The 16006-nt window shown below is 42.0% G+C and overlaps 1 protein-coding gene across 1 annotated transcript in view; it reads left to right on the top strand.

The window, feature by feature from the left end:
- The first annotated feature begins 4043 nt into the window (after positions 1-4043).
- Ttc28 (tetratricopeptide repeat domain 28) overlaps positions 4044-16006 on the top strand; it is a 407017-nt gene continuing 395054 nt past the window's right edge. Inside the window, exons 1-2 of the mRNA XM_032886506.1 lie at positions 4044-4085; positions 4373-4651. Of these exons, the coding sequence (XP_032742397.1) occupies positions 4044-4085; positions 4373-4651 (321 nt within the window). The remainder of the gene's footprint in view (positions 4086-4372; positions 4652-16006) is intronic.

The raw sequence follows: 16006 nt of genomic DNA, 5'->3' as shown, positions 1-16006 counted from the left end.
GGGCTGGAGAGATGGCTCAGCGGTTAGGAACACTGACTGCTCTTCCAGAGGTCCTGAGTTCAAATCCCAGCAACCACGTGGTGGCTCACAACCATCTGTAAATGAGATCCGATGCCCTCTTCTGGTGTGCATGAAGACAGCTACAGTGTACTTATATATAATAAATAAATAAATCTTTAAAAAAAAAAGGACAACATTTAACTGGGGGCCGGCTTTCAGGTTCAGAGGTTCTGTCCATTATCATCAAGGTGGGAGCATGGCAGCATCCAGGCAGGCATGGTGCAGGTGGAGCTGAGAGTTCTACACTTGTTCCAAACAGGAGAAGATTGGCTTGCAGACAGCTTGCAGGAGGAAAGTCTCTCAAAGCCAACCTCCATGGTGACACACTTCCTTCAATGAGGCCAATAGTGCTACTCCTTGGGACAAGATACTCAAACCAACACAATGCTAATCAGGCCTATTTGGGATAAGCAAATTTACAATGCTACTAAGGTTTAAGTGTTCACCAAGGTTGACCAGCTGTCAGACTCATTCCCAAAGATCATGTCTCTGACATGGTTGAGGGGGCGGTTCAGGATCACAACCAATGTTAAGTCCTGGTCTGCCATAAAAGCCCTCAGTTCCTCTCTTGGGAAAAGCATAATTCTGCCAGAATATGTGTTAGTAAAACTGTGTATTTGAGGCCAACATACTTGGGCATCAGTTCCAGTTGTCCTGGTGAGTCAGTAAAGAGCTTTCCCTCTTTATCTCCAAATACATGAATTGATGATTTCCCCCACTGGGAAAGCATGTTATTTCAATAGAAATACCAGCCCCATTTTGGACTTGTTGGTAATGCATATGGACATCAGAGGCATGGTTGGAGTAAGAATGGCCCCCATTGGCTCATAGATTTAAATGCTTGGTCAGCAGCGAGTGCCACTACTAGGAAGTATGGCCTTACTGGAATATGGATGGCCCTGTTGGAGGATGTATGTCATTGGGGGTGGACTGTTTGGTTTTAAATGCTCAAGCCAGGTGTAGTGTTTCTGCTGCCTTTTGATCTGGATGCAGAACTCCTTCCCACCATGGCTAAAGTGGACTAAACCTCTGAACCTGCGAGTTCCAATGAAATTTTTTCCTTTATAAGAATTGCCAAAGTCATGGTGTCTCTTCATAGCTATAGAACATTTACTACGACTACAGGATAGGAGGTGAATGTAACTGAAGCTCAACCTTGTCATACCCACTACTGTGGGAGAAAAGCACACTCGGGTGTTAGCCATCTATCCGGGGCCTCAGAAGCTGCTAGCTTTGAATGGAACAGGAGAAGGCGCTTCAAAAGGTTCAGGCGGCTGTGCTGGCTGTTTGCCATGTGGGCCACATAATCCAGGAGACCTGGTGGTATTTGACAGACATGTCAGTGGCAGATGAGGATCCTGGTTGGAGTTTCTGTCAGGTCCCTTTATCACAGTGCAGACGCTTGGATCTTGGAGCAAGCTTGGTACCACCATAGGCATCAGATGGCTGTTCCCTTGTTGAGAGACAGCTGTTGGCCTGCTATCGGGCCTTAGTGGAAACTGAACCTTTGACCGTGGGCCACCAAGTCACTATGTGACCATGCTTCTCATCATGAGCTAGATATAATCCGACCCTCCAAGCCATAACGTTGGATATTATCAAATGATCATAGTATCATGTATCATTAGGCCTAGGTGGATCCTGAGGGCACAAGCAACTTCCATGATGGTACACGAATGCTTATACTGTTTACTCTCGTTACAGTGCCTTCTGCTTCTAAGCATGCAGCTATGGCCTCACGGCTGTGTTGTATGATCAGGTGACTGAGGAAGAAAAGATGAGGGCCTCTTTTGCTATTGAACCTGTACTGTCTTAGTCACTTTTTGATTCCTGTGACAAAACACAATACCTAAGGCAATTTATAAGAGAAAGCATTTAATTTGGGGCTCATGGATCCAGAAATATTTACTCATGAAATCATGGTTGAGTCCATGGCCATCATGGTGGATTACAGGACAGCAGGTACACAGGCATGGCACTGGAGCAGTAGGTGGGAGCTTACATTTGATCCAGGAGAAACGGCCAGGCGTGTGGTTGTTTACTGATTCATGGCTTATCCAGTGGTTTGGCTATGGTCAGGGACTTGGAAAGAACATGATTGGAATTTGGTGAAAAGACTTTTGAAGAAGAATTATGTGTGTAGATGTCTTCAGATGGGCAAAGGACATGAAGATACCCACGTCCCATGTAGATGTTCATTGAAATGTGACTTCAGCAGAGGAGGAGTTTAGTATCAGGCAGATTGGATAAGGTAGTCTGTGGACAAGCAGTCTCTTTCTTCAATGCCCCTGTCATTGCCTAGTGGGCCTATAAACAAAGTGACCATGGTGGCAATAATGAAGGTTCTGGATGGGGTCAACAGCATCACCACGGCTGATCTGGCCAGATCTGCCAGCAGCAGAGGCCAGCACTAGGCTCTGATATGGCCCTATGCCAGGGATTGAGTAGCCATGGACCTGGTGGCAGAATAATCTCACTTAGGCACTTCCTCTGTGGAAAGGAAGACGTCGTTCTTGTTTCCAGATGTGTCTTTACATCCACGACTAACAGATACTGAAAGACTTTTGACCTGATTAATTTGTTCAGTTGGTATCAGGATATAAAGTGGGGGGCATATGGAGAGGTGGCTCAGTGGTTGGGAGCACCAACTGCTCTTCCAGAGGTCCTGAATTCAAATCCCAGCAACCACATGGTGGCTCACAACCATCTGTAATGGGGTCTGATGCCCTCTTCTGGTGTGTCTGAAGACAGTGACAGTAAAAATAAATAAACAAATCTTTTTAAAAAATTATATAAAAAAAGGATACAAAGTTGGCCTACAATAAATAGTAGTATTTCTGTATACCAATCATGAACTACCCAAAACAGAAATCAGGGAAACAATTCTGTCTACAGAAGCCTCAAAAAAGAAAACAAAAAATGGAAAAAGAATGAAGGAAAGAAAGAATGATTTAATCTAAGTCTATCCAAGTCAAGGAAATAAAAGATCTCTCTGGGGGGGGGGATGGGGACTTATGGACAGGAAACTGGGAAAGGGAATACCATTTGAAATGTAAGTAAGGAAATATATCTAATAAAAAAGACCTCTCTAGAGAAAATTATAGGTAGTAAAGAAAGAAGTTGAGGAAGACACTATAAGATCAAGAGTCTTTATTTTCATGATGGATAGAGTAGATAGTATTAAAATGGCCATGTTATCTGTGAAAAAAAACCCCACCATGACCGTGGCAACTTACAGAAAGTTTATTTTGGCTTACGGTTCCAAAGAGAGAAGAGGGCATCCTGTCAGGGTTGGGGTGGCAGTAGGCATGGTAACTAAAACAGGATGCTGAGAACTTAGCACCACAAACACAAAGCAGGGCAGGAGAGAATGCTCGGAATGGCCTGAGACTGCTGGGCTGCCTAGATGTTCCCAAGGAATGCAGCCAGTGGGGCACCCAGTGTTCAAATACATGAGCCTGTAGGGGACATTCTCATCCAAACCACTACACCCCACTCCTTGGTCCTCACGGGTTCCTAGTTATATCATATGAAAAATGCCTTCAGTGCAAGCTTCCCAAGTTCCTATGGTTTTTCACAGTTTCAACACTGTCTAATGACACTTCTGCATCTCCATGACGTCTCTTAAGTGTAACCCACTATAAAAGAAGAAAAGCACATCCTTCCAAAGTGTGGTAGCCTGCAGGGTGTGGTGGCGCACACCTCCAGTCTTAGTGCTGTGGAGGTAACAGTAGGAAGATCTCTGGGAGGTCAAGTCCAGTTCGTTCCACGTCAAGAGTTTCATGCCAGCCAAGATTAGAGAGGCCTTTTTTTTTTTTTTTTTTTTTTTTCCCCGGAGCTGAGGACTGAACCCAGGGCCTTGCAATTGCTAGGCAAGCGCTCTACCACTGAGCTAAATCCCCAGCCCCAGAGAGACCATATCTTAAAAACCAATCCTGCCTCTCTATCAAGCCTCTTACTATGGGACCTGGTAGTTCCTGAGTATGAAGATCGCTGGTGGCCACCATAGCTGCCAAGGTTTTCACGTGGGTTTTAGAGGTCCCAACCCAGTCTTCATGCTCCCACAAGAGTGTTAGCCTCTGAACTGGGTCTCCCCCACACGGTGATGTCTGTTGCAGGCACCATTAGCTTTCAAGGAAAGCTTATTGTTTAGAAGGACAAGAGGTAACTTAGAGAGGCATCATTGCTTAACTCCAGGTTCAGGAGACCTTGCCTCAGTGAGTAAAGAGAGAGAGATCAAGGAAGATGCCTGACATCGACTTCAGGCCTCAGGCATCTGTGTTGGAACTTAAAGTAATTTCTCTGTTTGTAGATTCCTCTCTTTGGCGCTAAGACTATTGTCCAGAGAAGTCCTGATGAACCAGCATTGAGCAAAGCTGAATTTGTTGAGAAAGTTCGTCAGAGTAACCAGGCCTGCCATGATGGAGACTTCCACACAGCTATTGCTTTGTACAATGAAGCCCTGGCAGTTGACCCTCAGAACTGCATTCTGTATAGCAACAGGTCTGCAGCCTACATGAAAACCCAGCAGTACCACAAGGCACTGGATGATGCAGTCAAAGCCCGGCTCCTGAACCCCAAATGGCCAAAGGTAGCATTTGTTCACTTTGACAGAAGTACCTGTTGTGATTTCTTATTTTGGATAGCATTTCATTGATTCAGTACAGATAGGCATTCATAGACACGGTACCTTGGCAAAATCTACAGCACGTGAAAGTAAGCAGCCATCTTCTTTTCAGTGGGATGTCAGTGTGCTTTCTGTTCATGTTTCTTTTCCTTCTTGTTGAGGTAACAGGATCCATTCACATTTTAGACACATTTCTTTCCATATAAGAGTTTTAGATGTTGAACAGTGACTGAATGTATCTTCTTCAATTTAAAATGAATGGATTTACCAAGTGGTGATACACACCTTCAATCTCAGCACTTGGAAGGCAGAGGCAGGTGGATCTCTGTGAGGAGTTTGAACCATCCTGGTCTACAGAGTAAGTTCTGGGACAGCCAGGGCTACACAGAGAGACCCTGTCTCAAAACCCCCAAAACGAAACTAATTTATTTCCACAAGTACCTGCTTGTTTTAAGAATGTTGTTTAGTCAGGGAAATGTCATCTAAAAATAAATCATAATTAATTATATTCCCTTGAGCCCTGCCTGGTGCAAGTTGTTGATTTTGTTTTGTGTAAAGATGCTTCTTAACCTAATGATAGCATTAGATTACACACACACACGCACACACACACACACACACACACACACACACACCCCCCACAGACACACACACACACCCACAGACAGACACACACACACCACAGACACACACACACACACACACACACACACTCACGAGCAGGTAGCACAAGTGATTCTTGTATACTTTTCACCTGCCTCCCTGCTTTTAACATTTTACAATATTTGGCTGATAGTTCTCTTTTTTTTTTTTTTTTTTTTTGGAGCTGGGATCAAACCCAGGGCCTTGCGCTTCCTACCACTGGCAAATCGCTCTACCACTGAGCTAAATCCCCAACCCAGGTTCTCTTTTTTTGACTAGATCATTTTTACTGTTATGTTTTTGAACTGTTGGTGACTAAAGTGAAGACAGATTGTCTTACCACTTCTGAACCCTTCAGAATACATCGAGGACATTCTGCTGTAGAACCACAGTGCAACCACTAAACCAGAACATTAATATTAATGTGACAATGCTGTCCGTCCATACACCCTGGTCACAGCTCAGTGATTGCTCCTTTGTGGAAATAATTCATTTTCTGGTTCAAGAACTGTATCAGATTCTATATAATGGAGTGTAGTCTCAGAGCTATGGCACCTACCCACATTGTCAGTAACTTACTTGGTGTACTAGATTTGGTTGGCTAGTTGTCTTCGCAGCTATAGAAAAGACACCTTGACCAAGGCAACTTAAAAAAGAAGACATTTGGGGTTGGGGATTTAGCTCAGTGGTAGAGCGCTTGGTTTAGGAAGCGCAAGGCCCTGCCTAGGAACCATAAGGCCCTGGTAGGTTCGGTCCCCCAGCTCCAAAAAAAAAAGAACCAAAAAAAAAAAAAAAAAAAAAAAAAAAGAAGACATTTAATTATTGGAACTGGGGTTTGCTTACGGTTTTAGAGTGTGAGTCCAGTGAACATCTCTTAATCCCACTTGGAGAGAATAAGACTACTACCATGATTTTGGGGCCAAATTTGAAGCAAGCTTTATTAAATAGTAGCCAGGAATGGCCAGATCCACACCCAGGATTCCCAGAGAATGGGAGTGAATTACATCAGTCGGGCTATGTATGTTGAAATGGGAGAAAGCAGACAGCTTGACATACTTCCTGCCCGACTCCCTTCCACTGAAAGGCGTACATCCTGTGTAGCTGCGGCAACCGACCTTGTTACAGAGGTCAAAACACATGGTTTGTCACCTCACACGAGCAGCCCCCAGCATTCCAGAAGTTACCTGTCGCTGGGCAAGTGAGCTTACAGGCTAGAGGCTGTTTCATTTTATGTAGATCACTTATGCACAGTAATTAAAACTTAAAACAACTTTAACCCTCACACATGATGTCCGGGAGCATGCAATAGGCAGGCAGGCAGGCATGGCTCTGTGCAGTAGCTGAGACCCTAGATCTGATCCACAGCCGGGGGCATTCTAATGTATGAGCCTTGGGGGCTCTTGTCAGTCAAACCTCCACAGTTTCTAAATTTGACTAAGAAGGTAGCCCCTTTTAGAAGGGGCTGTACGTGTACATTCCCCTTTCTCAGCTGTCTGTGCTGGCTGCTGTCCACCACGATGGACTCAGTCCTCTGGGACAGCAAGCCCAAGCAAAGCCTTCCTTGGCCAAGCTGATTGATCACAGCAACAGAAAAGTTACGAGTGCTGCATCTCCACAGCCGAGTAAAGCCTCAGCACCCAGGGCTTTTGTTTGATACTAATGGCCGGGTACTCTTGGTTTTCAGTCCCCCATGGGTTGAAGTACTTGGATTTTGTAGAATCATCAGAATTAGACTGGTTTGGTGCGGGTTATGAGACGTTGCACCAAATGTATTTTAGAGATTGTGCAGGTGGGAGCATGAGTACCGTGTTCTTTTCAAATAGAGAAAGAATTAAAAAGTGGCACCAAAGGTTTGGTTTCCAAGGAGTCAGCATTTGAGAGTGTCCTTCCTACCTACTAGAGCATAACAGGACCCCGTACTTATGGAGGCTTGAAAACGTAGGCTAGCTCCTTCAATTAGGTGGAGATAAAGGGTTGGTCTTTAAAAAAAAAATAGAATTTTACAAGGCATTTTTGTGTTAGGCTCAAATTAATTATAATTTACCCTTTAAAGGAGTGAGATATGTACCATTTCATGTAGTTTTAATTTATTTATTGCTTTTTATTTTTGAGACAGGGTTTCTCTGTGTTGCCCTGGCTGTCCTGGAACTCACTCTGTTGATCAGGCTGGCCTCGAACTGCCTGCCTCTGCCCCTGAATGTTGAGATTAAAGGTGTGTGCTGCTCCCACCTGGCTTTTTGCTATATTTGTTTGTTTGTGTGTCATGTTAAGCTCTGTATTGTTCAGACTGGTTTTGAAGTGATGGGGTTGAGTGATCGTCTTGCCTTAGCCTCCTAAAAGCACGGGAAGTATCGGCTGTGCCGCAGTGCCTTGCTCCTGTGAAGTCCCGTCCCCTCGTGGTATGATAGGATACAGTTTTCTCCTTCACTAGTTTGTAAGAATCTTACATGCTTGTGGTTTTGTAATTTCACTGAGTAACCTCTTTGAGTTGGCAGATTAACAGTCATTCTGTTGCTTGTGGTACTTGGGACTGACCCTGATGCCTCACACGTGCTGCAAGCACACACCGAAGTGTGCCTTCTCATGTCCAAGTGGATAGGGAAGCTTCTGACAGTACCTAGTGAAGAGTTGCATGTGTAGTACTGTGTCAGCGGGTCCTTGAGTATCAGCAATGTGTACATTTTTATCTGGGTGTGACAATACATGACTGACTTTCAGCACTGAAAGCTGAGACAGGAGGATGACTATGAAGTCAGCCTAGGTTGCATAGTAAGTACCTGCATTTAAGAAAACAAAAACTGCTACAGAACCAAAAATGTAGTACATTTAAACTTTCTCTTTAGACAGTGTATCTGTAGTCCTGTTTGTTTACTGTGTTCAAATTGTGTTTTAATCATCTCATCTTTTCTCCTTGGTTCAACCTCATGAGGTCAACATGGTGGATGCCTCTCCATGTCACACAGATAATGAAAACTGAGGTCAGGAGGAATTGTGTGTTAACAAAATGAATTGGTATGTGTAGAAGTTTTTCATGAAATAGACTAAAAACATGGATTCTGTATCTCTGTACATTAGACTGTTGTTAATCTTAAATGCAATATTCTTGGTCCCTGTGTTACATATTTTTCCATGTGTGTAGATCATATTGTCATATTGTTGATAAGAACCCTGAAGTTTTGTTGGTATTCATGGAAATGGAAAATAGTGCAGTCTGTTTTACAGTATATTTCTTGGACCGGTCTGTGTTCTGCCTAAATATTGAAGATAATTCTTAGCCCCTTCCACTAGTCACATCTTAGTTTAGGAAATAGTGATGAAAGTGTATTAAGCTAACAGACTAAAATACAAACTCAAAATTTTGTGCCAGTAGTTTGTTTTATAGGGATTAGGGTCTTTTTATAATGATACGGTGTAAGCTAAATAAGCAAGAAGTGGCATAGAAAGAAAGATGTTACCAGTGTGTGAAAGTGGGGAGAAATAGTGCACTGTTTAATAGGCGCAGGTTTTATTTCATAAGAGGAAAAGTTCTGGGTTTGTATAACAATGTGAATGTAGACCACAGAACCAACACTTGAGACTGGCAGACATGGTGAGTTGTCCTACTGTGTTTTATGACAAAACCAATGTCAAAAGGTATAAAAGATGTGCAGTTTAACAGATGTTGAGAACCTACTACCTAGAATGAGAAAATGACATTGCTTTGCAGTGATTATTAAGTGTAACTGCATGTTCGCATTCTACTGATACAAAAACCTGGAGCGTTGTGCAGCCCAGACAACCATCTCAGGTGACAGAGGACCCCGACAGTCAGCTTTGCATTATTGCTCTGTTCTGTTCAGTCAGCTCCATGTGCACTATTCCCAGACAATGCTTTTTCATTCTGCTTTCCCTTGTAAGAGCAAAAGATTTGTTATGATTTGTCCATGTTTTCACTCAGGAGCCTACCTTCTGGGTGTCTGCCTGGCACTCACTGTAAGCTCCTTGAGAAAACCTAGCCTCTGCACAGGTACCAAGTGCAAGTCAAGTGATAGCCTAGAACCCTAGAGTCGTGGCTGTAACTTCCAAGGGTCACTCAGGGATGCCTCACTCTTCTCCTGCCATCCCCATGTTAGTGGACACTGTTGCTCTGTCCTTTGCTCTGAGAATAGAATTAAAAGTAACTTTCCATTATGAAGCTCCCTAGCTCACACCCTAGTAATTTTTCTAGGTATTAATTTTGCTTTTAGTGCTACATACTAGGGATTTGCCACAATTTAAATCATGAGATATGTACCATATAGCTTAATGTTTTAGTTTTTATTAGCATACCTTAATTATATATAAAATAGATGTCATTATGACATTTCCATATAGATGTGTGATGTAATTTGATCAGTTATCCCATTACCCTTTCTTGGTCTCCTTCTACCACCAATCTTTTCCCTTTCCTAATTAGTCCCTTCTTTCTTTTTTCTTTCTTTTTATTAATCATCCCATTTGTTTACATCTCAAATGATATCCCCCTTCCCAGTTACCCCTCCACACCCCCCACACATCTGCCCTCTCGTGTTCACCCAGCCACTCACCCACCCATTGCTGCCTCACCTCTCCAGCACCCCCCTACCCTGGGGCATCAAATTCCCACAGGACCAAGGGCCTTCCCTCCCATTGATGTCAGACAAGGCTATCCTTTGCTTTATATGTATCTGGAGCCATGGATCCTTCCCTGTACACTCCTTGGATGGCAGTCTAGTTCCTGGGTGCGCTGGATGGTCTGGCCAGCTGACATTGTTCTTCCTATGGGGTTGCAATCCCTTTCTACTCCACCAGCTCCCTCACCAGGGGCCCCGAGCTCAGGCTGATGGTTGGCTCCAAGCATCCACATCTTCATTGCTCAGTTGCTGGCAGAACCTCCCAGGGAACAGCCGTATCAGGCTCCTGTCAGCAAGTACCTCTTCTCTGCTCCATTTTTTTTTGTCCCAGTTTTTCCTTTGGACAAGAACATTTCTGGATTAAAAATTCTGAGTTGTGTGGGTGGCCCCATCCCTCGACTGGGGACCATGCCTATCTATTGGAGGTGGTCTCTACAGGTTCTCTCTCTCCTTCACTGCACATACTTCAGCTAAAGTCATCCTGGTTGGGTCCTGGGAGCCTCTTGCTTCCCTGGTGTCTGGGTCCTCCAGTGGCTATCCCAAATCCTCGTCCCCACTACTACATGTTTTTTATTTGTTTCCTGGTCTCTACAGGTTCTCTGATATTATCCCTCCTGTTGCTCCTTCACTGGTCCCCCTCCTTACACCTCCCAAAAATCATCCTGTTCCCTTCTCAGTGCTAAAGGTCATCCTCCTAAGCTCCATATGGTCTGGGGTCCATGGGTGTTGTCGTAAATAAATAAAAAAAAAGGAGCCTCTTGCTTCCCTGGGGTGTTTTTTCCCTGCTGGGTTCCACACCTCCAGATATCTTCTGGATATCCCAAAACACAACCCAGCCACACACTTTCTTATACTCCCCCACAAAAGAACACACATTTAGTTTTTATTTGATTTCCTGTCCTCCCAGTTCCCAAATTACCTCTCCCTCTTTTTATTTACCAAGGTCCAGCTTCCTGTACCTGAACTCCTCCATTCCCCATCCCTCCAACTTTCTTCTTCCTCCCTGGCTTCCTTTAACCCTCCTCCCTCCTTCAATCCTCCCCCCCCTCCTCAGGTTCCCCCTGTCCTTGTCAACTGTCAACCTAACCCAAAATCATCCTGTTCCCCAAATCTTACGTGCAAATTCAGACTGAAGGCAAACCACACCCTGTCCAGTTAAAAACTTTTTTCCTTCATAGGTGAACTCATCATTATTACCATCCAACAATATGGATCACCCAGTCCACCAACTCTGTTCACCAACCATGTTATCCACACCACATCTTGGCATGGGCACTGTGAGCTTTTGGACTAATATCCACTTCTCAGTGAGTGCATACCATGTGTGTCCTTTTGGGTCTGTGTTACCTCACTCAGGATGATATTTTCTAGTTCTGTTTACTTGCCTGCGAATTTCATGAAGTCATTGTTTTTAATAGCTGAGTACTATTCCATTGTGTAAATGTACCACATTTTCTGTATCCACTCCTTTTTTTAGGGACATCTGGGTTTTTTCCAGTTTCTGGCTATTATAATTGAGGCTGCTATGAACATAGTTGGAGTATCTTTTGGGTATATGTCTAGTAGTGGCATAGTGGGGGCTTCAGGTAGAACTATTTACAATTTTCTAAGGAACTTCCAGACTGATTTCCAAAGTGGCTATACTAGCTTGCAGTCCCACCAGCAATGGAGGAGTGTTCTTTTTTTCTCCACATCCTTGCCAGCATCTGCTGTCACCTGCGTTTTTTGATTGTAGCCATTCTGATTGGTGTGAGGTGGAATCTCAGGGTCATTTTGATTTATGTTTCCCTGATGACTAAGGATATTGGACATTTCTTTACATGCTTCTCAGCCATTCAAGACTCCTCAGTTGAGAATTCTCTGTTTAGCTCTGTACCCCATTTTTAATAGGGTTATTTGGTTCTTTGAAGACTTTATATTTTGGATATTAGCTCTCTATCAGATGTAGGGTTGGTAAAGATCTTTTCCCAATCTGTGGGTTGTTGTTTTGTCCTATTGACAGAATATCGATGCAAAAATACTCAATAAAATCCTTTCAATCTGAATCCAGAACACATCAAAGTGATCATTCACCATGATCAAGTAGGCGTCATCCTAGCAATGCAGGGATGGTTCAATATACTGAAATCCATCAATGTAATCCACTGTATACACAAACTCAAAGGAAAAAAACCACATGATCATTTCATTAGATGCTGAAAAAGCCTTTGATAAAATACAATACCCCTTCATGTTTAAGGTATTAGAGAAATCAGGAATTCAAAATACCTAAATTAATACCTAAAAATAATAAAATTAATATACAGCAGACCAATAGCCAACATCAAACTAAATGGAGAGAAGCTCAAAGAAATCCCATTAAAATCAGGGACAAAGAAAAGGTTGCCCTCTCTCTCCCTACCTATTCAATATAGTACTCAAAGTTCTAGCTAGAGCAATTAAACAACAAAAGGAGACTAAAGGGAAACAAATTAGGTATTTTAGTTTTATATTTTGTAAATACCTCGTCTTAGGTTTTGTATTGCTGTGATAAAAGAACCACAGTCAAAAGCAACTCGGGGAAGAAAGGATTCATTTTGCTTAAATTCCCTCATCAGTTCGTCCTGGAAGGAGGTCAGGCCAGGTCAGGCCAGGGACTTGCCCTGCCCACAGGTCAGTCTGGAGGGGACACATTGTCCATTGACATCCCTTTTCCCCAAAGACTGTAGCTTGTATCAGGTTGACATAAAACTGGCTACACATGGCTGTCTCTAGCCTTGTTTTTTTGGCTAAGTTATGGTCGGCTGTGCTTTTTCTGCTTTATCTTGACTGCGTAAGTTATTAACACTATGCTTTTAAGCTCCGTACATTATGTTTGAAGGTCCTGAGCTTGTGCAAGCCAAAGAAACAGTTGAAAAATGCAGAAAAATAGGGGTTTCGCAAGGAGTTATGGGTAGTTAAAATAACTTGTTGGTTCCCAGTTTAGTACAATATTGTTTTCATCATGCTACATTCTGCGTTTACCTTCTGTTGTGTTACACGGCTCGTTTTAGGTGGGAGAGATGACCTCCTATCTTGTATTTAAAATCCCTTGTGCTTCTAGACAGCAGCGGTTCTCCTGTCCCAGCACTGTTAGAACTGCTGTAATGTTAATCACATTTGTATCTTTTATTATTTATGTGAAAACGTGTCTTTCTTTTATCTTTCTTGTGGAAGCAAAAGTGAATTATAAATTGTAAGTAAAATTGAAGTTTTATTTATACTTGATTTATTTTTTTCATGGTGTCCCTTTAAAAGGTGATTTGTAAATGAAAAGAATTCTGAAATGCTGTACAGGAAGAAAGGGAGTAGACATGATTACATATTAAGGTGGATAAAGAACTAAGCATTGCGATGGATTGCTAGGCAACAGGCTGTGGGAAATGTAGCATTTCTCATTTGTGTCGTCATGTAACCACAGTGGAGCCTGACCTGGCTTTCCTTTTAATCAAAGCCAGCTGTTGATCCGGGAACACACTTTTCTCAGGGTATTGGGGTGTGTTTCCTTCATTCCTTTAGTGTCTTAAACTGCTACTTACACACTACATGGACACAGCCCCTGTAAGACCTTTAGAACAAAGAACATGGCATGACAGTTTTAAGGTTTTAAGATTTTTAAAAAATAAATGAACTTTTGTTTTTAATTTGATGAGCAGGACTTTCCAACTCTAACCTTCTCTTACAATCTGTTTTTAATTTGCAAAAAAAGCGGTCCAATTTTCAGACATAAAATTGTTTAATGTATTTTTTTAGATTTTTTTCATTCTCTAGTCATATTATCCCCAAATTAAACATATTTTTTCATAGATTTCAGTGCTTTTTTATTTTTACACATTTTATTTTCCATTTTCATTGCCCATTCATCAGTTGATGGACTATTGCTGTGACAAAACACTGTGACCAAAAGCAAGTTGGGGAGGAAAGGGTTTATTCAGCTCACACTTCCACATCACTGTTCATCATGGGAGGAAGTCAGGGCAGGAACCTGGAGGCAGGAGCTGATGCAGAGGCCATGGAGGGGTGCTGCTTATTGGATTTCTCTCCTTGGCTTGCTCAGCCTGCTTTCTTATAGAACCCAGGACAACTCGCACAGGGAGGGCACCACATACAATGGGCTGGATCTACCAACGTCAATCACTAATTAAGAAAATGCCTTAAGGGCCTGGAGAGATGGCTCAGGGATTAAAAGTACTGACTGCTCTTCCAGAAGACCTGAGTTCAATTCTAAGAACCCACATGGTGGCTCACAACCTTGTGTAATGGGATCTGATGCCCTCTTCTAGGGAAGACAGCTACAGTGTACTCATAAAATAAATAAATAAATCTTTTAAAAAAGAGAGAGAAAGAAAGAAAAAAAGAAAGGAAGGAAGAAAGGAAGGAAGGAAGGAAGGAAGGAAGGAAGAAAGAAAGAAAGTGCCATAGCTGGATCTTATGGAGGCATTTCCTAAATTGATGGTCTCTCCTTTCAGATAACTCTAGCTTGTGTCAGATTGGCATAAAACATAATAGTACACACATCCAGGCTGTTTCCAGTTTCTTGGTCAAGAAAGAAATCAAGAAGGGAATTACTTTTTTTTTAAAGAATTGGATGAAAATGAAACTATAACGTACCCAAATCTATGGACACAGTGAAGGCAGTTGTAAGCGCTGAGTTCACACCCTTGAATGCCTAAGTGAAAGCCTGGAGAGATGTCTTTAACTACAGTGAAACTCTGCAGTGCTATGGAAGAAGTGACACCCAGGCCCAAGAGTCAGCCTTGGGGATGAAGTGATGAAGTGGAAACAACCAACACCAAGGAAATGAAGAGTGAGTTTGTAGAGAAAACAAGATTGAAAAACCTTTAACAAAATCGATGGAAAGACACAGTGAGAGGATCCATACTAATAGAGTTATAGATGAAAAGATAAACATTGAGTTAATTCTGGGAATTATGAAGACATAACAACATAATAATATACATTGAGTTAATTCAGGGAGTCATAAGGACATATTTTAAAAATAAGTATTCAAATAAACTTGAAAACCTAAAAAAAATGGGTGAGGTGGTTTTTTTTTTTTTTTTTTTTTTTTTTTTTTTTTTTTTTCTTTTTTTTTTTTTGTGTGTGTTGGGCTCTAACCCGGGTGTGTTTTTTTTTTTTTTGTATGACCATCTGAAGATTTTTTTTTTTTTTTTTTTTTTTTATATCAAGATGAAATAAACAATTTTAAAGAATCCATAATCACTGTAGAAAGATAAGTAGCAATTAAGAGTCTCCCAACCAAGAGTAGTGGTGGTACATGCTTTTCATCCCAGCACTTGGGAGAAGGTGGCTGACAGATCTGAGTAAGAGGATAGCCTCAGCTGACAGCCCGAACTACATTAAAATAAAATAAAAAAATACCCGTCCTGAACAAGAGCAACAACAGTGAATAACCTCCACCAAAAATCTCCCAACCCAGAAAAGCCCAGAGCCAGATGAATGTAGGACAGAATCTACCAGAGCTTGCAAGAATCTCCTCACGATAGTCCATGAAGTAGAAACTGAAGGAACCCTTCCTAATTCTTTTTATCAAGCCGCTATTATCTTGATACAAAAAAAATATGAAGACAACAAAATAGAAGAAAATTATAGACTGATATTCTTTAGAAACATAGATGCAAAAATTCTCCACAAAGTTACTGCAATCTGAATTCAATGACACATAAAAAGTTTATCCCATGATGTAGTTGGTTCATTCCAGTGACACAAGGATTGATCAATATATGTTGATCAATAAACATAATTCACTGTATAAACAGATTGAAAGATGGCATCCACAAGATCATCTCATTAGATGCAGAGAGCCTTGTAATAAAATCCTACACCCCTTCATAGTAAAAGTCCTGGGGAGACCAGAGGTGCAAGGGACATAATTCAACATAGTAAAGGTGATTATAGTGACCCAAAGCAGTCATCATTGTAAAATGGACAGAAGCCCAAAAAAGCATTTCACTTTAGTTAGGAACAAGCGAAGGATGTTTGCTCTCTCTGTACCCATTCAGTATAA

The sequence above is a fragment of the Rattus rattus genome, chromosome 16 (genome assembly GCF_011064425.1).
Source record: "Rattus rattus isolate New Zealand chromosome 16, Rrattus_CSIRO_v1, whole genome shotgun sequence".
Lineage (NCBI taxonomy): Eukaryota > Metazoa > Chordata > Mammalia > Rodentia > Muridae > Rattus > Rattus rattus.
The sequence above is the reverse complement of the archived record's forward strand: the minus strand, read 5'-3'. Positions and strand labels throughout refer to the sequence as shown.